At 44.4% G+C, this 23,559-nt stretch overlaps 1 protein-coding gene across 1 annotated transcript; it reads right to left on the bottom strand.

Moving 5' to 3' along the window:
- Positions 1-1,572: 1,572 nt before the first annotated feature.
- LOC311136078 (fibroblast growth factor receptor 4-like) lies at positions 1,573-22,705 on the bottom strand. Its single transcript, XM_084170150.1, has 16 exons — positions 21,966-22,705; positions 19,233-19,427; positions 13,958-14,293; positions 13,753-13,806; positions 12,959-13,222; positions 12,528-12,784; positions 12,058-12,181; positions 10,533-10,862; positions 9,835-10,174; positions 9,550-9,671; positions 8,099-8,209; positions 7,719-7,909; positions 6,703-6,825; positions 5,709-5,917; positions 5,351-5,456; positions 1,573-5,077 (listed from the first exon to the last, which is right to left on the bottom strand). The coding sequence occupies exons 2-16, from the start codon at positions 19,324-19,326 to the stop codon at positions 4,901-4,903; spliced, it is 2,838 nt and encodes a 945-aa protein (XP_084026276.1). The 5' UTR covers positions 19,327-19,427; positions 21,966-22,705; the 3' UTR covers positions 1,573-4,900.
- Between the last annotated feature and the right edge of the window lie 854 nt (positions 22,706-23,559).

The following is a 23,559-nucleotide window of genomic DNA, read 5'->3' as shown; positions in this document are numbered from 1 at the left end:
ATAGAAGACAGTGAATGTTCCTGAGCGGCTGAGTTACAGTTTTGACTTAAATCACATTTTCAGTAACTCTGCATTTTTGGATAAGGATCCGTAAGTAAGCATTTCACTGTTAGTCTACACCTGTTGTTTATGAAGCATGTGACAAATAACATTTGATTTGATTTGACACACACCGCCCCTCACACCAGGCATCCTGAGCATGTAGAAATGTGAGGAGGTGTGATAGATCAACTCCAGACTGATCTCTGGCTTGCTGGCCTTTTCTCCTAGTCCCCAGCTGGAGCAGATGGCCTCTAACCACCAGAACCCCACCCCCACCCCAGACACTGGCCACTATCAGGACCAGCAGAGAGAGCCCAGGCTTAGGACAGGGCCGGGTGGCTCCCTGCCTGGTCCTCTTCTGACTGACTGACTGACTGGCTGGTCATGATTTGTTACACATGGGTCATTCCATGTCATTTCAGCAAGCCGTGAAATCGTTTCTGTAGTTCAAAACAGATAAGATTAGCATTCCTGAAACATTATTTTGTTGAAATGTAATTTGATCTCTGAGAAATTAAGCTAATTGATTGCACCCAAATTGGCCCTTTTAATTTATAGGATTCACATAATATTCAACAAATATAGTACCCAACATCCAATTTGGACCCACATTATTTTTACCATTTAATAAACACAAGAGACCAGCACCATGGATAAAAGGGTGTGGTGGCAGTAGCAGGGACAGCGGCATGTAGTAGGCAAAATGTGGTACTTTCACACTAATTAATGGTAAATAATGCAAGCGACTTCAATGGCTATTGTCTTTGAACAGGGGAAAAAACCATCACCAGATTCACAGGGAGTACATTGCAAAGGATGAAGAAGCAATACTCCAAGCAGCAGCTCCATACAACTTGTCAGACATAGAGAACTGATACTGTATACTATCCGTGGGTGGCTTTTAATCATTTTATTGGATTCCTCATGTCATTGTTAGGAATAATTAGGGTCCAAATCGGATGTTAGGTACCATATTTATTGAAGATTATATGAATCCTATCAATTAAAATGGCCAATTTGGGTGCAGTCAATTAGCTTAATTTCAGATCAAATTATATTTCAACAAAATCATGTTTCAGGAATGATAATGTTATCTGTTTCTAACGACACAAAACAATTTCAGAACAATCTGAGATTGTGGGTGTTGAAATCTTCTTTCTTGTGCTTTTTGAGGTGGAATGACTCACATGAGAGATAAGCCAGCCATGTGCTGGGGCTGAGCATGCCACTTAAAAGGCACTGGGTCTCTGTGATCACTAGTGCACTCCCCCCTACCCCTTAACCTCTAACCCTCATCTCTTTCTCTTGTCTCCCTCTCTCATTTTCTCTCTTTCCCTTTCTGTCTTCAGCTTCTGTCTTTCTTTGTTTCTCTTTCTGTGCATCCTGTCTCTTAATTTCTCTTTCTTTCTAAAATAATTACATATGGCAAAGGGCAAAGTTGATCTTTTAAATTATACTTTATTTCATATAAAAACAAAACAATAAACAAATAAATTACATATTTCTAAAATAATGATGTTGATGATTTTTTATTAAAGAACATTGTGATTGTTACAATTGTATTGGGTGTACATAAATGGAATGTCATGCAGTTGATCCTGACATTGTGTAGTATGGGAATCAAAACAACCATACTGAAGATCTTTGTGATACAACTCTCAATGTTGAAGGGCTAAGTTAAATTCATATAGGCTGTTCTGTAGCTAATGGTTTGGTTTTTAGTTGGAGGTCATGAATTGGTATTGCTGCCTTACAGGAGAAAATTGAGCTAAATTGCTAAATGTTTGTTTTAAAAAACACCAAATAAATCTCACACCTCAACGGTAAAGATATCATTGCACACAAAAAGGTAGCCAGCCCCACTGCTCTGGTACCTGAATTACTTTTTACTGTATGTGCATTATGCTTTGCTTTCAACCCACAACACCACCATCTTTATACAAAAAATGCTTTTGAGTCGTCTGAATGAAAAACACCTGGGGCAGTTAGATTGTGAAGCGTTGGTGAAACAGCATCATTGGAGGCTTATCTATATGATTTGAGGTGAACACTTTGCATTCCCTGGAGGATATTTGGAGCGTTCCCCCCAATTGTAACAGAGCATAATAATTAGCATATGTACAGTACCAGTCAAAAGTTACTCATTCAATTATTTATTTTTTGAAAACTATTTTCTACATTGTAGAATAATAGTGAAGACATCAAGACTATGAAATAACACATATGGAATCATGTAGTAACCAAAAAAGTGTTAAACAAATCAAAATATCTTTGAGATTCTTCAAATAGCCACCCTTTGCCTTGATGACAGCTTTGCACACTCTTGGCATTCTCTCAACCAGCTTCACCTGGAATGCTCTTGAAGGAGTTCCCACATATGCTGAGCGCTTTTCCTTCACTCTGCGGTCCAACTCATCCCAAACCATCTCAATTGGGTTGAGTTCGGGTGATTGTGGAGGCCAGGTAATCTGATGCAGCACTCCATCACTCTCCTTCTTGGTCAAATAGCCCTTACACAGCCTGGAGGTGTGTTTGGGTCATTGTCCTGTTGAAAAACAAATGATAGTCCCACTAAGCGCAAACCAGATGGGATGGCGTATCGCTGCAGAATGCTGTGGTAGCCATGCTGGTTAAGTGTGCCTTGAATTCTAAATACATCACAGACAGTGTCACCAGTAAAGCACCCCCACACCATCACACCTCCTCCTCCATGCTTCACGGTGGGACCACACATGCGGAGATCATCCGTTCACCTACTCTGCATCTCACAAAGACACGGCGGTTGGACTCATTTGGACTCATCAGGCCAAAGGACAGATTTCCACCAGTCTAATGTCCATTGCTCGTGTTTCTTGGCCCAAGCAAGTCTCTTCTTCTTATTGGTGTCCTTTAGTAGTGGTTTCTTTGCAGCAATTCAACCATGAAGGCCTGATTCACAGTCTCCGATGAACAGTTGATGTTGAGATGTGTCTGTTACTTGAAGTCTGTGAAGCATTTATTTGAACAGCAATTTCTGAGGCTGGTAACTCTGATGAACTTATCCTCTGCAGCAGAAGTAACTCTAGGTCTTCCTTTCCTGTGGCAGTCCTCATGAGAGCCAGTTTCATTATAGCGCTTGATGGTTTTTGCGACTGCACTTTAAGAAACTTTCAAAGTTCTTGTCTTAAAGTAATGATGGACTGTCATTTCTCTTTGCTTATTTTAGCTGTTCTTGCCATAATATGGACTTGGTCTTTTACCAAATAGGGCTATCTTCTGTATACCACCCCTACCTTGTCACAACACAACTGTTTGGCTCAAATGCATTAAGAAGGAAATAAATTAAACAAATTAACTTCTAACAAGGCACACCTGTTAATTGAGGTGACTACCTCATGAAGCTGGTTGAGAGAATGCCAAGAGTGTGTAAAGCTGTCATCAAGGCAAAGGGTGGCTACTTTGAAGAATCTCAAATATAAAATATATTTTGATTTGTTTAACACTTTTTTGGTTACTACATGTGTTATTACATAGTTTTGATGTCTTCACTATTATTCTACAATGTAGAAAATAGTAAAAATAATGAAAAACCCTGGAATGAGTAGGTGTGTCCAAACCTTTGACTGGTACTGTATATTAAAAGATGGTAGCAGAATAAAGATGAGTATCAGTGGGAGCCAGGCATTATCATAATAAGGGAGTCTTCATTTGCAAACAGGCCCAGGCTGAGGTGCAGACAGGCTGAGGCTACCCCCCGGATCACCCTACCCTCCCTGTCCCCAGTGTCCCCACAGTCACACCCATCAGGACTGCCAAATACCCTATTGTCAAGGCCCGGCCTCAGCCTGTACCGCTACGAACACACTGGGCCTGGTTAAAGGGTTACAGGGGAAACAAAAGAGGAGGATTCAAAATCAATCACACTGGGCCTTTCACATTCAGACCTTCAGGTCCAGTCCTTTTCTTTTCATACAGCACTGACAGTAGAAGCTGGGCTGCTCCCCCTGTTCCCGCAGTGTCTTGTGTTGAATTGTATTCTTCTCTTTCAGGGCCCAGACCCCCAGACCATACTGTTCTTATAGTTAGTTTATGTTTGCAACAATTGAAAGCATAAGGGATTGGGGGTTCTGAGGGCTTTGACGATTGGCCTGGATGCCATACAAAGGCCAGAGCAGCGTACAAACAGGGGACTGAAGGTGTTTTGATGAAATGGAACGAGAATTGCGAGGACATTTTGGCCGTTAAAACACTTGAATACATTATTTATTTCTTCACCTCAGTTGAACACCTTCATTTTTGTATCATTTAGAATAATTTATAAAAGGTAATTGTCTTTTTTATGATATGTACATAAAATATTTTAATATATTCACAGGAAGAAAAAACATCTGGCACTTTGCTGCCTCTACAGCAACTTTTTAACACAAGAGCTCCTGAGATTTAAGACAATTTTAAATAGCAAAATGTAAAATAATCTTATATATAGAGAGATTTATATTTAACAATCAGCTTCTCTGTTTTTTTTCAATATCAAAATAAATCTTTTATGTTAAAACATATTTTTCTGTTTTAAAAGCCCAGTTTGGATACTGTTCGGATGCTAGCTAAGATGAGTTTGAGTACAAGATGACCATTGTCCATCCTCTCTGTAGAGACCCAAACAAGAGTCATTTTACTGTAAACCCCCAAACCTGATAAGAAGAGGCAGCCATTTTAGATGACCAGGGTTCTGTAGTGCCAAGGTTTGAGATACTGTTCTTGGACACAGTGCCAGAGCAGACAGTCCAAGTACCGCTTTTAATGCAACATGGTCGTTTTCCAAAGTAAACTTCTCCATGTAATGCCCTTTGAGACAGAGTACTCCCGTTGGAGCCGCTGTCTACCGCAGTGCCGTTTTCGGGTCAATCCGAGAATTCACGTCGTGGTAACCCAGCAGACAGGGGTCGGTGGACAGGGCATCGTGGGTAAAGACAGAATCATTGTCCGAGGAGCAAGAGCTGGAGGTGTCCTCGCACGATGGGGAGTACTGTTCGAAAGGTGTCGACAGGTCCAGGTACTAAGAAAAAGAAGCAGGAGAGAAACTGTTCAGTTTGGTAACGCTTTGCATTTGTGTTATTTATTGTATTGTATTTTAAGCTTGACGTTTGTGATGTGTGATGTATAGTAAGTTTGACATTTTATCTGAGACTATGTGCTGTGTACAAACTACAGGGTGTCTTATAGTAATAAACTAAACTATAGCTGGAACAGTATGTTGGAACAGAACATCTGGCGAGCAGATTGTGTATGTGTAAGTGTGTGTGTGTGAACAGGGGTCCCAGACAACCACCTCGTCAGAGATAGACAGCAGCACTCTGTCCAGCTCCTCCACCAGCTGTTTGAAGGTGGGTCGTTGTGTGGGCATGGCATGCCAGCACTCCCTCATCTTCATGTAGCTACACACACACACACACACACACACACACACACACACATAGACAGACAGGGCAAGTTAGTACCAGGGTATTTACACACATCCACAGCATTTTCACATTTACAAACATGCAAATGCAGCACAGGAGAGGGACAAAAAAAAGCTTCTGAAACACACTGTAATACATGTCAATGTACAACTTAAAGTTGAAAGGTGAGAAGGCTATGGCGTGTGTTTGATAAGTTTAGGTGTGCACTTATGTGTGTCTACTCACAGTTCATGTGTGCAGTTGGAGGGTTTGTCCATGCGGTGGCCTTCCTTCAGCAGCTTGAAGAGCTCCTCCACAGGGATACCGGGGTACGGCGAGCCCCCCAAGGTAAAGATCTCCCACATCAGCACCCCAAACGACCACACATCACTCTGGTGTGTGTAGACTCTGTCGAACAAGGCCTCTGGCGCCATCCACTTCACTGGCAGACGTCCCTACAAAACAGAACAACAACGTTAGTGAGCGGTGGACAGTCAGTGAGTCAGTTGGTTGCCACGATGCCAGAGCCGAAGTGTCTTTTTAGTTCCAGCCTTTCATCCAGTCGTCTATACATCATTCCCCCACTCCCCCATTCCTCCTCTCTTTCGCCTACTTCCTTCTTCCCTTCCTCGTCCGCTTTTTCTAATGATTTCCCATTAAGCTGGCTGCCAATCAGTGGGCACACATCAAACATCTGTCTGTAGCCCTTTCCTGCAGTCAATGACCAAACGCGTGGGTGGAATGTTATTAATATTTTTCAAAAAACCTGAAGAAAATCCGGTGTTTCTATGTCAAACGGTTTTGTTATATTTCAGTCTTCTGTGACGTATGTAAAGTGTAATATATTGGGATGCAAACTCAAAATGTAAAACATTTCAACTCTATATGTGACATGGTACAGGTGTCTTCTTTAAAAAAAATAAAACATAACCGTGTGTGAGGAGTATACTTTTGTTTCAAAGTAGATTTGTTTAAGACAGTCAAGAATCACTCTGTGTGACGCTGATTTAGCCCACTGCAGTAAAAGGTTAAGAGCATTAAAGCTGCAAACAGGCACAAGCCGACTGGGGGACACTAGACAGAGAGCAGACAGTCTGCTGTGACTACATGTACCAACAGGGGCTGTTCTGAAAGCTGGCCAGCCAGATGACACACAACAGCACAGCCCTGGAACCGGCACTTGGAGAGGGACAAGGTGCCACAGAGCCAGTCAGGAGGATAGCAGGATAGGATAACGCACGTTGGTGGTTTTCTTGTAGTAGTCGATCTGGTGCACTCCTCTTGCAAGGCCGAAGTCTGCGATTTTCATGACGTTGTCTTCCGTGACGAGGACGTTTCTGGCAGCAAGGTCTCTGTGGATGCACTGTAGAGAGAGAGAGAGAGAGAGAGAGAGGAGATACCAGGGTTAAGTCAGAACATAAAGATATACTGAGTTTTTAGTTTTATGTTAAATGTTTATGAAATGTTACTCTACAATTTAGAGTATTGCAATTACATGACCATGTCTACATTGCGGTTTTCTGTTTTTGCAGTCATGTAAAACCAGATAGTATTGACATAGAAATGATTCGCTCTGAGTTTCTAAAATGAAAATACCCGATCTTAAGTCAACACGCAGCATCCAATTTTAACCAAACGCACCAAATTAAGTCAACTTTATATAGATCTGGAGGTTTTGTTGAAAAACAACCCGTTTGCTGGACTTGAATGGATGTCATTAAGTTTATTTTGGTTTTAATTTCAAATAGACGTGGTATTTGGGGATTCGTGGAAATGAGAAAGCCCTGGTTTTCCAGGGGCTCCGTAATGGTGGGGTGGTTTCAGACTACTGCATTCTTAGCAGGCCACAGAGACAGAAACCCGATGCCGGGGCACAGACGCAGCTCTGCGCCTGTTTGCTAACAGATTTATGGCTGTGCTAAAAAGGACAAAGCCCAGTGCGGCAGGCAGGACGGAGGGATGGAGGGCTGGAGGGGTAAACAGGGCTCAACCACCACTCCACTGTGGAATGCCAGGATGGTGTGTCATACAAAGGGATGTGTTGATAAGAGAGACCAGGTTAGTGAATGAGGAAGGGTATGTTGTGGGGTAGGAGGGAAGGAAGGAAGGAAATAGGGGGGTTGCCACTTGCTCTTGCTTGTTGGCTAAACCCCTTCAGGCCAAAGTCATTCTATAGAAGGCCACATACAGATTTTGATAATCCATATTGAGATGGACATACAAGCTAACAAAACCCCTTTAGGACATAATACTCACCCTTTTGGAGGCCAGGTACTCCATGCCACGTGCCACCTGGTAGGCACAGGACAGCAGGTCTTTGAAGGTGAGCTGCTCCTCTGGCACTTTGGTCACATCAAAGGTGTAGTCCATGCCAGGGGGCCGGCGGGCCCGCAGGTACTCCCTGAGGCTGCCTTTAGACGCATACTCCACCAGCACGTACAGAGGACCTGATGGGGGAGTGGAGACAGTTAGTGATCGACTCCACCCTCCCTATGGACACCTGGAGGCATGGGACCACCATTAATGACCAAGTCACTGAGCAGGGCTGGAGTCGAATGAGTGAGGAGCAACAGTGAGATAGTAGCTTTTGACTTTTGGTTGTCATTATCTGTTGTGAACTTGTATCTTGAACTCACCATCTTCTGTGCACACCCCCAGGAGGTTAATGATGTTCTTGTGCTTGTCCATCACCTTCATCAGCTCCATCTCAGATATGAGATCTGACAGGTCTTTGTCTGTGGCATCATCTGGGGAACGAGAGGGACACACATTTGAAGTCTTAGGAACATACACTAAATATACCAAATTATGTGGACACCCCTTCAAATTAGTGGATTCGGCTATTTCAGCCACACCTGTTGCTGACAGTTGTATAAAAATCGAGCACACGGCCATGCAATCGCCATAGACAAACATTGTCAGTAGAATGGCCTTACTGAAGAGCTCGTGATTTTCAACATGGCACCGTCATAGGATGCCACCTTTCCAACTAGTCAGTTCGTCAAATTCAAATCAAATCACATTGTATTTGTCACATGCGTCGAATACAACAGGTGTAGACCTTACCGTGAAATGCTTACTTACAAACCCTTACAATCCCTTAACCAACAATGCAGTTAAAAATGTCTGCCCTGCTAGAGCTGCCCCGGTCAACTGTAAGTGCCATTATTGTGAAGTGGAAACGTCTAGGAGCAACAACGGCTCAGCCGCAAAGTGGTAGGCCACACAAGCTCACAGAACGTAGAGCGTAAAAATCGTCTGTCCTCAGTTGCAACACTCACTACTGAGTTCCAAACTGCCGCTGGAAGCAACGTCAGCACAATAACTGTTCGTCGGGAGCTTCATGAAATGGGTTTCCATGGCCGAGCAGCCGCACACAAGCCTAAGATCACCAATGCGCAATGCCAAGCATTGGCTGGAGTGGTGTAAAGCTCACCGCCATTGGACTCTGGAGCAGTGGAAACACGTTCTCTGGAGTGATGAATCACGCTTCACCATCTGGCAATCCGACAGACGAATCTGGGTTTTCATGGTCTGGGCTAGGCCCCTTAGTTCCAGTGAAGGGAAATCATAATGTTACAGCATACAATGACATTCTAGACGATTCTGTGCTTCCAACTTTGAGGCAACAGTTTGGGGAAGGCCCTTTCCTGTTTAAGCATGACAATGCCCCCGTGCACAAAGCAAGGTCCATACAGAAATGGTTTGTCGAGATCGGTGTGGAAGAACTTGACTGGCCTGCACAGATCCCGGACCTCAACCCCATCAAACACCTTTGGGATGAATTGGAACGCCGACTGCGAGCCAAGCCTAATCGGCCAACATCAGTGCCCGACCTCACTAATGCTCTTGTGGCTGAATGGAAGTCCCCGTAGCAATGTTCCAACGACTAGTGGAAAGCCTTCCCAGAAGAGTGGAGGCTGTTATAGCAGCGAAGGGGGGACCAACTCCATATTAATGCCCATGATTTTGGAATGAGATGTTCGACGAGCATACTTTTGGTCATGTAGTGTATCTGGAACTAGAGTCAACAATAAATCCTAGTCATTGTCCAGTCTTTCCTAAGAAGATGGTTCCTAGTTCGTACCTTTCAGCATCTTGACAGCCACAGTGGACATGTTCTCCTGATGGTCCTTGTTGAGCCCATAGGCCTCAGCTCTGACCACCTGACCGAAGCAACCCTCGCCCAGTGGCTTCCCTAAAGTCAGACTGGAGATAGGAAGGAATATGATGGTCAGTACAGTGAAGATACATGGAACTCAACAGAAACCAAAACACATATTCAAGATGGACGAACTCAATGACTGACTCAATAACCAGTAAGGAACTAAACCAAAACCCCTAACAAACCAGAAAGTCAAAGAGGACTTACTTCTCCCTGGGAAACTCCCAGTCGGGGTCGTAGGGCAGTTCAAACTCCATGACTCCGGCCAGCATAGGGGAGCAGCTGGAAGACAGGCGGGCCACTCTCATCAGAGACGCACTGGACTTCCCTGACGAGTTAGACTCCACAGAGTACTGTCTGCGGAGGGGGAACTTGGAGAGTTTCTGGACAGGGAGGACATCGAAGGGCTCTCTGCTGGGGTTCACCTGCATGCGACACAGCACCACGATAACGATGGCCATGACCAGAGCCAGGAAGCCAGACGCGTAGATGATGATGTCAGTGTACTTGGTCTCCATTAGGTCCACCTCGTCAGCCACGTCCTCCTCTGTGAGAAGACAATGAGAAGGAAATAAGAGGATGGGTTAGAGACTGACTGTCTCAAGCACAAGTGACCATTTCTTCTGAACTCGATACAAAAAGCTGTATATATGATGTATTTTGTATGTTTTCAGTGTATTTTGAACGCTTTCCGACAATGCAATTAATTACAATAAAAAAAACGGTGCACTAAAATTACAAAAAGTTAACTTGAGTTTACTGATGAACTCTGACAGCCCTAAAAAATACCTTTGGTAAGTTGACTATACTTGGCCCAAAGCACAAGTGACAATTTCTTCTGAACTCTTATAAACTCCTTACTTTGGCCATATGTTGCCATACTGTAGTTTGAAGTATAAACATACCTGAGAGGACGGTGAGCCAGGCAGACTGATGGGAGAAGCCGATGGAGTTTCCAGCCAGACAGGTGTACTCTCCAGCATCCTCCATGGTCACCTTAGTCAGATAGAGAACTTCCACCTCCGACATGTTAAGGCTGCCTGTCTTCAGTATCTGAACATAGGGAGTCCCGTCGGGGCCGTAGCGGCTGCCATTCCTCTCAATGTGTTTCAGCCACTGGATGTGGGGCTGGGCATCGCTGTAGACCTTACAGAAGAACTGGACATCAGTGCCCACCACCGCTGTAGTGTTTGCTGGCAGACCAGCCTGCAGGATAGGCCTGTGTGGGGAGCGCTCTGAAAACACAGAGAGAGGGAGGGAGGGAGAAATAGAGAGAGAGCGTTAGACTCCAAAGGGCCATGAGGATTCCCCTTGCCTGGAAGAATTCAAAGTTCAGCCGTGGGGGACAACGAGAGGGAGATTCCTCTGTTCAACGGAGCACATCGCCTACTCTGAGCTAGCAGAAGTACTCTGGAATGCCTGAAATAACCTAACCATTGAAGTAAATACTAATCTAAAATAACAGTATATTTTAGATTCAGATGAAACAAGGTTATGGCCAGATCGGTCTTATTTGTTTTCTAAATGCTGTGTTTCGCAGGCATGGAGAGAAAGGCCAATGGTAATGACCAGTGTTCATTTGACTGACCGCAGCGCAGCAGCGCCAAAGGGGAAGGGACCGATAAGCAGGCATTGTCTCTCACAACCAACACCAACCAGACTCAGTCAGACTCACTAATTGGTTTCATTAGCAACTTTCTTTTCTAGCCAGGCCAGCTTGGAAGTCGCTGCGTTGCTTCTCTCTCTCTCCGTTCTGTGTGTGCATGCTCTTTTCCCCCTCGCATTCTTCTGGAGACAGCAGTTGACCCCACACTGGACTGCCGAGCTACAGAAATTGGCCAGTCACAGGTCAGGCGGAAAATTGGTTTGGGAGCCTGGCCGTCCGCTCTCTCTCTCCTCTCCCCGCCGGCTCTGTCCTCCCTCTGTCTGAGGTGGGCTTTGGAGCCTCTGTTTTTCTCTCTTTCTGTGTTTCTCTGTGTCTAGCGAGACACCACTGAGGTAGAGTGGGGAGAGCATCGGGACGGGACGGTAATCAGGCCTGACGTGCTAAGTATCATGGGCCGGCAGTAGCTCCGTGGGGAGACGGGCCTGTGTCTAGATGTCTAGAGTGGGGTGGTGGGTGTAGGAGGGGGAAGACAATACCATACAGTACTGCACACACCCTGGAGCATTGACTAGATGTACAGACTTTATAATGAAGTTCATGCCAACTTTACTTTCAGTCATTATGGAGAGACAGACAGAGAGGGCTGGTGTTACAAGTTTGACGGAATGTGGTTGAATTAGAGAATGGTGGAGGGAATTACTTTTGCTCATTACCCATACTATCCCTCCCAGCTTTGGGAGTTGAATGTCAGATGAGCAAACAGCAGACTGTTGGGTAGGCAAAGTGAGGTTTTTGTTGTGAGGTGGATGAGTGAGTGTTCTTACCCAGTACGTCCAGAAGGTAACTGTGTACGATAGAGCCGTATTTGTTCTCCACCAGACAGGTGTAGTTCCCACGGTCTGAAGGCACCACACTCTCCATCACCAGGCTCCAGTGCTGGTGTCTCAACTATAAACGGACAAAACGTACACGTTAGAAATGAGTTGTCTGTACGTTGTGTGTTGGATCGTTCCTATGGATACAAGTTATATTGGCTTGTGCTTTGGAAGTGCTAGTCTGCCTCTATGGTAACTTGTCTTTGATGGAACCAGTGTAAACAGATTCACAGTGTGTTACTTCCCTATTGAGACTAAATGTCAGGTACCAGGGTTGAAGCCAAAGTATGTGGCAGTTATACACTAGTAAAGAAAACAGCAACCACCGTCCTTCTCCCCCTCCCTTCTTCACCCTCCTTCTCTTCCCCACCCTAACCACTCTCCTACTGTCTTTGCTCTCAGGTTGGTCACTGTCTCACCTTGATGCCTCCGATGCGGTGCTCTCCCCTGAACTCGCGTCCGTTCTTCAGCCAGCGGATGGAGGGCAGAGGGCTACCCATGGCCGGGCAGCGGAACTTGACCGTGTTCCCTGCCGGCACTGCGTACAGCTTCTTCTCCATGCGCTGGATGTGGGTCCAGTAGGGACCTCTTGTGAAGTAGACCTGGTCATTTTCAATCTCAGCCGATGTGTCTTCTAGACCGTTGTCCTCATCATCATCACCTGAGCCCAGTAAGTCTGAGAAGCATAAAGACATGGAAAGAGTTAATAACTTTTTTTTATAACTGATCATTCAGGAGACCATAGAGACTAAGACCATAGAAATTAATATATATAACCTATAACTTCATTGGACATATCATCCTATCTCTAAGGCTGAGACTTCTTCTGTCTTCTAAATCTAGACCTCACCTGCTACAGTGATGGTGAAGTTCCTCAGGGGCTCCTTGGTCCCGCGGAGGACACATGCATACACCCCAGAATCCTCGTACGTCACGTCCGTGATCTCCATAACACCCCCGCGGATCTGGATGCGGGCGGTGTGCAGCACCCGGGTCCCCTCCTTGTACCAATACACACCCCCCGGCCGGTTGGTGTCACAGCGCAGCTTGAGGACATCACCCGGTTCCAGAAGCAGGTGCTCAGTGGTGTCCTGACTAAGGTCCTCCAGGACATCTGCAGGGATAACAAAGAGACAAAAACAAACGTGTGAGTACTCGGTCACATACACGTACACACACACACAGGCCAATCAGTGGCCACATCTTGTTCTAAAGAGAGTGGCCATCCCTTCAACTATGACCTTTCAACTCTCGCCCCCATTATCCCCTGACCCGCCAGACACACACACAAAAAGAGGTTGCCATGGCAACTGGGAGGCCTCTCTCCACCTCTCTCTGCTCCTTGTTTTGTTTAGCATGGATCACTGTGGGAGTGAGAGCAAGCTAGCTACAAGAAAAAAGAAAAGAGAAAAGAAAAAAAGAATGTAGCTAATGAACATGTTGTAGTGTGACAGCGGATTGGCCTTCAGAAACAAATCAATGGGGTGGCAATGGTTCAGTGGCGGTTTAAGAGGCAGGCTCAGAGAGAAAGCCCCGTTCCAGCCCACCAAACAGCCTCTCAGTAACACAGATGGCCCCTGTCATCCTCACTCATACTCTGTTCTCTTTACTCCACTGGGATAAAGGTAGTTCAATAGTAATTACCTGCTGGGACTTCAATGGCCGTACTCTGGTCCAGGTAACGAGAGATCAGGGTCCCTATAGGGACAAGGTATGAGATTAATATACTTCCAACTCGTTTCTGTTGTTAGTAATCAATTACTATCAGGACATAATCGACTATAAAACACAAGGCTATGTGGGAAGCATCCAATAGCCTGATGGACAAAGTCTAGTAAGAAGTGTTTACCTGGTAGAACCTGTAGCCAGGCAGACTGCATGGACTGTCGCTGGTGTCCACCGTGTGTGGTGGCCTCAGCCATACAGATGTACTCCCCAGCATCCTCCAGAGACACGTTGCTCAGAGACAGAGTGTTCACATTGGAGATGTTGCTCTGTAGGGCCTCCAGAGCTCTGAGATGTGGCTGGCCCTCGGCTCCCAGGCGCTCTCCGTCTCTTTTCAGCCACTGGACCTTGGTGAATGCCGGCCGGTGGACCTTACACAGCAGCTTCACCTGTCCCCCCACAACCGCCGTAGCGTTCTCAGGATAACCAGGCAGGATGAGCGGACGAGACACAGTCAAATCTGTACCGAGAGAAGAAGAGAGGAGAGAGGGATTGTAAAAAAGAAACGTTTTTAAAACTCCAGTCTCAGTTTACATCTAAACATTTCGGTAAAAGGATTTGTTTCTCGCATTTCTCAGTGTTGTTGTGTTTGAATGTAGACTGGTTGGTTGGTGGGTGATAGAGTGCACTGATAAACTGGGGGCTAACGTGTCACGATAAGGGCTCCCCTGGCCTCAGCCATATGCGGGGTGCCCGCTCAGTCACATTGCTGAAAAGTGCAATTCCAGGCCAATTTTCTGTCTGATTGCTTCCTGCAGCCACTTCAGTAAGTAAAAGGCAATCTGTTCCCCCTGCTTGATGAGCTGCTCGCTCTAACTGCTCCACGCGAGGTAGGCGGAGGAGGAATACACAGGTGAGAGCTAGGTTGAATTCAAACTCAAATTAGCTAAACATTTTATTACCGTTGTATTACACTGTAATAAGTACCTTATATGCTCCCTGTCCAATGAAAAGCTCCCATTCATTTGACTATGTGATTGATCCATCTAGCCATTAGCTTACCATCCCATCCCACACTGTTTCTTTACTTTGCAGAGCAGTACAAAAAGCTGTGGCAACTTTAAAAGTGCCGCTTTCTGTTAAGCTTGGAAAGGCAACATTCCCCACCAAGCAAACAAAGCCATGCTAATGAACTTGTGAGGACTCGGAGCTGCCCGTGGCCTTCATTTGAACTCACAGCTGAGTGTGAATATTCACCCCGTGTCGATGGGGCAAACACAACACAAAACATTTCACTGGTGTGACTCGACTGGCAGGGGGGACTGCGCTGGGTTTGAGCGTTTGACCATCAGATGCCCTTTGCTCTTTCATGACAGTTCCTTTAGGGGTGAATCCATGGTATGCTACGGTTTGTTTATTTTCACATTTTGCAATGTAAGTCTTCTACATTAGTATCCATTCACCACAAAGGATATGCTGAGAACTAACTGCCATAATGCAATATTGTCAGTATGTGTAGAAGAGTGAGCGATAATATTGTAGCCACATTGCTTAAAACACATTAGGATAGCCCAGTGATTAAAGGTCCAATACAGCCATTTTTTATCTCAATATCAAATCATTTCTGGGTAACAATTAAGTACCTTATTGTGATTGTTTTCAATTAAAATTGTCAAAAAGAAACAAAAATAGCTTCTTAGCAAAGAGCCATTTCTCAAGCAAGAATTTTGCTTGGACTGTCTGGGAGTGGTCTGAGTGGGGAAGGGAAAACTTAAAACTAGCTGTTATTGGCAGAGAGGTTTGGAACTCTCTTTCTTATTGGTCTATTAACAAATTTACCGCATGGTGATGACACCAGGCAGGCCAAAACTCCATCCCACCAAAACAGGCTGAAATTGCAAGCGATCTTTTCAAACGGCTCTTACACTAAAAGGCCATATTATCATTTTCACAATTTTACAGTATTATTCCTACCACATAGAAAATTCACATGTTTTACTGCACTGGGCCTTTGACTACTTAAAATGCAAAGCATCCTAGATGCCAATTAATTTGATCTACTGTATGTCATATCTGGAGGGGATGAATTCCTCACTAAATCACAGTCAGCTTGAGTGTGAGCAGCGCTGTTCTGCATTAGCACACTGATTGATGCCTGTGCTCCAGACATATGTGTGTGGCATACATTTCACTCCTCCTCTGAGAAAAAAAATATCACCAACTTTATCCTGCACCAACTTCATAATGGCTGCCTCTGTTCTCTCACTCTCTCGTTCTCTCTCTTTTTTATTTCCCTGGTTGCTAACTGGAACGTTCCTGGGTGGTGTTACCGTGCTGAATTTTTACCAATGAGTCAAATGTCTTCTGGCAGGGACTTAGTGCTGCATTGTGGGCCCCTAGGCGGGGTCCCGGGACCTTCACCACTTCTCCATGGCGGGAGTCAGCTTGACCACGGAGTCATGGGTAGACCCTCTTAAGAAACAGGCCCATTGAAAAACTACCAGGGTTCACCTTACTAATGATGCTGCTTTTCAACTGTAACAGTAGTGTTACGCTAGTGTGTACACCCTTATGTTATACTAGGGAAATTGTGTTTCCATAGCTAGGGCTGACAGTGAGGACTCGTGAAGAGAAGAATCAAGAACCACTGCATAATCAAAACAGTTGCTTTGTGAGAAACTGTTAGCAAGTTTCACAGTTAGCCATTGTTATGTAAATGAAGGCTGAAAAGTACCAGTGGCCTGGCTTTGGCCCCAAGTGAGAGCAGGTCCGCCAGAGGCATGGCCCAGTGAGGCACAGGTGCTGGCCCGCATAGATGGAAACCAAAAAGTCTGAGCCTTCTGGGCAAAACACTGGGGTAAATCCTGTATAATTCCTTGGACTTTCTGGTGGATTGTGCTTCAAAACAGCCAGGGTGTGTACTCAGAGCATGCGCGGACCAACTGGCAAGTGTCTCCACTGATATTTTCAACCTCTCCCTGACCGAGTCTGTAATACCTACATGTTTCAAGCTGACCACCCTAGTCCCTGTGCCCAAGAATGCCAAGGTAACCTGCCTAAATGACTACCGCCCCGTAGCACTCACGTCTGTAGCCATGAAGTGCTTTGAAAGGCCGGTCATGGCTCACATCAACACCATCCTTCCGGAAACCCTAGACCCACTCCAATTCGCATGCCGCCCCAACAGATCCACAGATGACACAATCTCAATTGCACTCTACACTGCCCTTTCCCACCTGGACAACAGGAACACCTATGTGAGAATGCTGTTCATTGACTACAGCTCAGCGTTCAACACCATAGTGCCCACAAAGCTCATCACTAAGCTAAGGTCCCTGGGACTTAACCTCTCCCTCTGCAACTGGATCCTGGACTTCATGACAGGCCACCCCCAGGTGGTAAGGGTAGGCAACAACACATCTGCCACGCTGATCCTCAACACAGGGTCCCCTCAGGAGTGCGTGTTTAGTCCCCTCCTATACTCCCTGTTCACCCACGACTGCGTGGCCAAGCACACGACTTCAACACCATCATTTAGTTTGCTGATGACACAACGGTGGTAGGCCTGAACACCGACAACAATTAGACAGCCAATAGGGAGGAGGTCAGAGACCTGGCAGTGTGGTGCCAGGACAACAGCCTCTCCCTCAACGTGAGCAAGACAAAGGAGCTGATCGTGGACTACAAGAAAAGGAGGGACAAACATTCACATTGACGAGGCTGTAGTGGAGCGGGTTGAGAGCTTCAAGTTCCTTGGTGTCCACATCACCAACAAACTATCATGGTCCAAACACACCAAGACAGTCGTGAAGAGGGCACGACAACGCCTATTACCCCTCAGGAAACTGAAAAGATTTGGCATGAGTCCCCAGATCCTCAAAAAGTTATACAGCTGCACCATCGAGAGCATCCTGACCGGTTGCATCACCGCCTGGTATGGCAACTGCTCGGCATCTGACCGTAAGGCGCTAAAGAGGGTAGTGCATCACTGGGGCCAAGCTTCCTGCCATCTAGGACCTCTATACTAGGCGCTGTCAGAAGAAGGCCCAAAAAATGGTCAAAGGCTCCAGTCACCCAAGTCAAAGACTGTTCTCTCTGCTATCGCACGGCAAGCAGTACCGGAGCGCCAAGTCTAGGTCCAAAATGCTCCTTAACAGCTTCTACCACCAAGTCATAAGACTGTTGAACAATTAATCAAATGGCTATCCAAAGTATTTTCATTGATCCCCCCTCCTTTTTTTTTTACACTGCTGCTACTCGCAGTTTATTATCTATGCATGGTCACTTTACCCCTACCTACATGTACATATTACCTCAATTTACTAACCTTTACCCCCACACAATGACTCTGTACCGGTATCCCCTGTATATAGCCTCGTTATTGTTATTTTATTGTGTTACTTTTTTTACATCTGTTTTTTTTGTTAATTTTTTGTAAATTAATTATTTTCTTAACTGTTATTTTCTTTAAACCGCATTGTTGGTTATGGGCTTGTAAGTAAGCATTTCACGGTAAGGTCTACACCTGTTGTATTCGGCGCATGTGACAAATACAATTTGATTTGAATACTGTGTTATAAAAACATTGACCAAAGTGTTTGAAATTAGCCCTAGACTAGGCTTCCTCCTTTGCTGATAGTGATCAGTATAGGGGCTTAAAAGAGACCCCAGCTCCTGTAAACCTGGAGGGCTGCAATTTGCCAAGCCTGTAGCCAATCTGCACACATCATAACAATACTTAGAGCTGAATGGATGGCTGTGGCAGGTAATAAACAAAGACAGGTGTGTATTTGTAAAGCATCAATGGAAGCCCCCCCTTATCCTCTTCTCCTCCTCTCCTTCCTCCCCTGGCTCTCTCGGCTGGTGACGGGACGGACAGATTTACACTTCCGAGCCTCAGGGTATTGGAGGGATCGAGTAGCACGGTTTACAGCACCAAAAGCACTGGGAGCCTTTTTCTTCTTCTCCTCACCCCCCAAAAATGATTACAACCTTCCTCCTTCCTGTCACCTTGAATTCGACTGGATCACACCTTCCCTATGGCTCGCTGCTCTGCCTATAGAAAGACCAATCTGATTAATCAAAGGGTTACTGTACTCTACAGCTACAGGCATTTTTCTCCTTCCTCAATGAGATCTTTCAGTGAATTAAATGGAACCTTGAGGGAAGTGTTCTTTTATTTTTAAAGCTTTTGTTGGTGGTTTATTTTATTCCTTGTCTGAGCAGAACTGAGCAACCTCACTTGAAATTTGAAGCTGTGCACTATAGAGATACACTTGAGATGTGTATTTTAAGAAACTGCAATGGATAAAGTTGAGAAACCTCCCTCAGTGAGAATTCAACCAGTTATCCATCAGCAAATCATTCTCAAGAGGGTTTGGACTAGTCATTAGTATAGGGGAAATTACACACAAGAACATATAAGAGCAACAGATCTTAGGCAATATTGAGCAACCTACCTTCTGTTTTTCCGTCTTCTGACCCGATGGCTTTGGCCAGGAGTCCAACAGTCAGACAGAGTATGACGATGCAGACCGTGTAGACATTCACCATCTTGCAGATGTGTGTGATAGCAAAAGAATGAAGGGGCAACCCTGGCCTCACACACCGATTCCGGGCATTGGCAAACTCAACACACACCCCAAAAACTGGACCTTGAAAGACAACACAACACAGAATCAGTCAGTCATTATGTAAAATTGTCGCATGTGATTCCAGTAAGTAGCACTGAACTTGTTTGTGATATATAGCCCTGTGAATAGGTAGAGATAGAAAGAGCCTCTTTAAGACTGGCTTTGTATTCTAATTGAACAGGTGTCCTGACTGTCCGGTCATTAGCCTACAGCACATTGTCCACTGTCCCCTCCGTCATGAATAACTAGAAGCTGTGAATATGTGGCTGTTCCAGCCTGTTGTTTGTGAATGGAAGGTGCACAGCCTTTCTGGATAATGGGCCGTTACTATGAAAACACTTGAGACTTGCCAGGAAGCTATCGGGGAGCAACAATAGCAAATTCACAGGCACACTCAACACAACAGACAGGCCAAAACATATAAGCCTAGGCCTAAGTGTGTAATTTTTCCCTGAGGCCACTAAATAATCTAGTGAGTATTCAAATAATTTTAGAGCAGACTGTTCTTATGAGATCAACAAATAATGTTTTATTTGATGGAAAGGGGTTGTTTATTTTTATTATCGCGTGTCAGGGGTCCACAGTTGGCAACAGGAACAAGACTGAGCTTCGTGATTTGTCCAGATGACGACAACTGAACCAAGTCGGGCCAACTGTGCACAGGCGCCAGTCCTGGAGTGTTCCATGCAGACCATGTGCATGCAGCCGTGGTTAGTGGCGGACTTACCATTGGGCAGGAGAACATCATCAAGGGCCCTCGTGAGCTGGGCATTATTTTAAAAAAAGAATAATAGTAATCATTTTTTGAATATAATTTCTCTGCTTGAGGAGAAACAACTGTCATTAATAATAGAAACAAGTGTCATTAATCACCCACGGATTGGTTCATAATAATGGACTATTCCACTCTGACAGAGTTCCTGTGCAATGTTTCATGCGATATGATTGCAAACGTGACTTTCATTGAAATTAAGCTGCAGCAATGAGGCGCTTTTAGAGTGGGCAGAGAAAAGAAAGAGAAAGAAAGAAGATTAAAAAAGGTACAGAAAAATTACCTTAAGTTAACACATTTCTTTAGTAAAAAGACAGGTGCCTCCCCTCTGACCTTCTCCAATGGGTTTTGAGAAGGAGATGAGGAGAGAGGACACAAGGAGTGTATCTGAGGTTGTCTGGCCAAAAAGAGTATGGCATGTCATACATGGGAGACAAAGGGGCGCTGTTTCGCTCGCTCGGATGCTTTCTCCAGTGAGAGTTTCAGCCACTTGCGAATTGTAGGAAAGTTGGCGGGTGCACAGTGCACTGTTTGGATGCTGGAATTAGTTTGGCTGAACGTGCAGCGAAGATAACCTACTTTTTGAAGTGATTTTTTAACAATCAGATGAAAACATAATTACTGGTTGTGTTCATGGCACATCAAAAGGTAATCAATTTTTACAGTTAAATGTACATGTATTTACTATAAAACCCATAAAAAAGCACACACACATAGGATGGATGGGGGGCCTCCGACTGGCCTCTGCCTCCAAATCACTAAGTCCGCCACTAGCTGTGGTGCACACCGTTTAATAACTATCCATGAATGAACTCTATTCTTTCTCCATTTAGCCTAACTGGAAAAAACACAAATTGTATTTCTATATGTTGTGTTATTTACGGCGTGTTTATCTGCAGCGAAGTAAATGGTAGGCGTATCTCGATGTGGCCCCATGTAGGCTAATCTTGGCGTGAAATAAACAAGTGATAGTTGTCCAGTGTTTTGTCTGTGTTTACGTCAAAAGCACCAAGTGAAAGTTAAACATGCACGTGAAGGATTTACGTTAATTTATTTTCTTTAGACCGTTACAATGCTGTTGTCATAAATCAAACGATGTCTTCTGCTCCGTTACCTTCCAACAACCAGCTAGTTCTGTAAAATTTTAACTAGATGACCCTCGTGAGAAATTCCCTATAACTTCAACCATTTTCATATGGCGCGTTACAAGTATTGCCAGCCTATCTTTGTAAACTAACTGATATAACCGATATATATATATATATATATATATATATATATATATATATATATATATATATATATATATTGCACGGTTGGAAAAGCTTCTCACATAAGCTATTGGACGAAAAACACAACAACATCATGTCATGTGTGCGCAAAGTCGATCAAATCGATATGACAGTGGAGACAATGTGCAACTATGCCGCAGTGTCTGCGCAGACACTGCTACATTCAACAATCGCTCAATATTCACAAACTGAAATTGGTGGGGATACATTATTGCAACCGAAGTAGGCTTTATAATCATGAATTTAATTCAAACTCGTGCATTAGGCTAACAGAATCACATTGTCTGAATTAATGTTTCTAGAAAAACCACAACCAGCCGTGGAACTCTTTGCAAGAAGGGTTATTCATAGGCTTGAATGTGTGGAGTTAAAATCAATTTTGCAATAAAATAATTGTTTACAGGACTTGTCGACTGTAACCACTAAATAAAGTAACATAGGCCTACTACCACGAAATAATTATGCAACCTTGCGGATTCAAGGAAATCATCTTACCTTTTATTTCGTTCTTTGCTCGTAATGATCAATCCTTCATAAAGTTCGATTAGGCACCAGAATATCCTAGTTCCATTTGATCGAGGTCAATATTGGAATCCTCATTTGGGTTTCTGTCCAATCCTTTTTTTAGTCTTTGGTGATTGTCTTCAGTGTGTGTCCGTGTGGAAACCTCGGAGATGCACTTATAAATCCTTCAAAACAACCAAAACGTGAAGGACAGCAGCTCGGTGGTGAGCAGGCAGGGAAGGAGGTAGAGCTGATCCTTCCGGCTGGGGCGCAAAGTCCACTTCACCCTGACCAGATTGTGTTCTCACGTCAGAATGAGGCTCGCGCGCCCGTCTCCTTCTTTCCAGGGGCTCACGCCACAGAAAGTGCTAAATCCATAGGGAGAGACTTCGGCCAAACTTGCTGCTTAATTCTCCCTCCTCTTGAGATTAGACTGAACAAGATCTGTGTTGGTTGTTGCAAATAGAAACAGACAGATCTCCAATGTAGAAGGCGTAGAGTCCCATATCACTCTTCTCAATGTGGATAATTATTAGGCTACAGCGCGGCAACAATGGAACAGATGTTGGTCAATCTTTGCGCACGGTGGTTCGCTCTTCACTCGCGCAGAGTCCGTTCATGAATGAGTTGGTCCCAACAGAACCCAGTACATTAAATAACTAGCTAAATCTCAATTAGGCTAGCTAGCCACGCTCTGTTAATGTTGCGGATATAGGCTACTGCTGCGTCTTGTTGCCAACCCGATCCACTGCACTCTGAGCGCAAGAGTCCCAACAATGGACTAAAACGAGCGAGAAGGGGGGAGTAGGGGGTAAGAGTCTGTAACCCCCACCCCCAAATCAAATCCCCTCAGAGGCTGCCCCCTCGGTGACAAACATAAACCAAGATCTCTGACGCCTCCACTCCATTCACCCATAAATCCAAGATCTGGATTGTTGCTCTATTAATCTTGACACCTATCATTTTCAGGCAGATTTAGCACTTGACTATTGATTGGAAAAATACATATAGGCTATTAGACTTTTAGGTTTATAAAAATAATAATATTTTGAGAAATAAGTCAAGAGCATAACCTGAATTAAAGTTAAACATATATGCATACTAATTAATTACCCATATTTGGCAAATCACTGTAAAGTTAATTCTCCTTCTCATTAATAATTTCATCAAATGTCAAGCTCATTATGCAAATGAAGTTGTTTTTGCGACATCGCTTTATGATGTTCCTTCATTAATTACATGTTAAATTGGTGCGTAAACAAATAGGGCATGAAAGGTTATTTGCAACGCATGCAATTATAAGGTACTTGTTTGGCTTATTCAATAGCTGCGAATAGCCCCCGCTTAATTGCATCATTGCGGTAGAGAGCAAGCCAAAGTAATCCCTTTAGTTGCGGTTAGTCAGAACACAACATGGCTTAATTAATTTATGAATTAAACAAATCACACAATGTCAAACATTTATAGTGTATGATTTTATCAGCTAATAAAATGTATTTTAGTTCGTCATAATCTTTAGGCCATCATATTGTTGAGTACGTCGTATTTTGTTATAAATATTAAATGTTATTATTTAATTTTTTCG

Source organism: Coregonus lavaretus, assembly GCF_964263955.1.
Source record: "Coregonus lavaretus genome assembly, chromosome: 10".
NCBI classification, from domain to species: domain Eukaryota; kingdom Metazoa; phylum Chordata; class Actinopteri; order Salmoniformes; family Salmonidae; genus Coregonus; species Coregonus lavaretus.
Note: the sequence above shows the minus strand (reverse complement) of the source record. Positions and strands in the feature narration are given on the sequence as shown.

Excerpts from the sequence above, each read along its gene's own strand:
- LOC311136078 (XM_084170150.1), bottom strand. The coding sequence starts at position 19,326 with ATGGTGAATGTCTACACGGTCTGCATCGTCATACTCTGTCTGACTGTT. Across the intron at positions 9,672-9,834 it reads TGGGAGTTTCCCAGGGAGAA|TCTGACTTTAGGGAAGCCAC; the intron begins GTAAGTCCTCTT and ends TCCTATCTCCAG. Across the intron at positions 6,826-7,718 it reads AGTACCTGGCCTCCAAAAGG|TGCATCCACAGAGACCTTGC; the intron begins GTGAGTATTATG and ends CTCTCTCTACAG.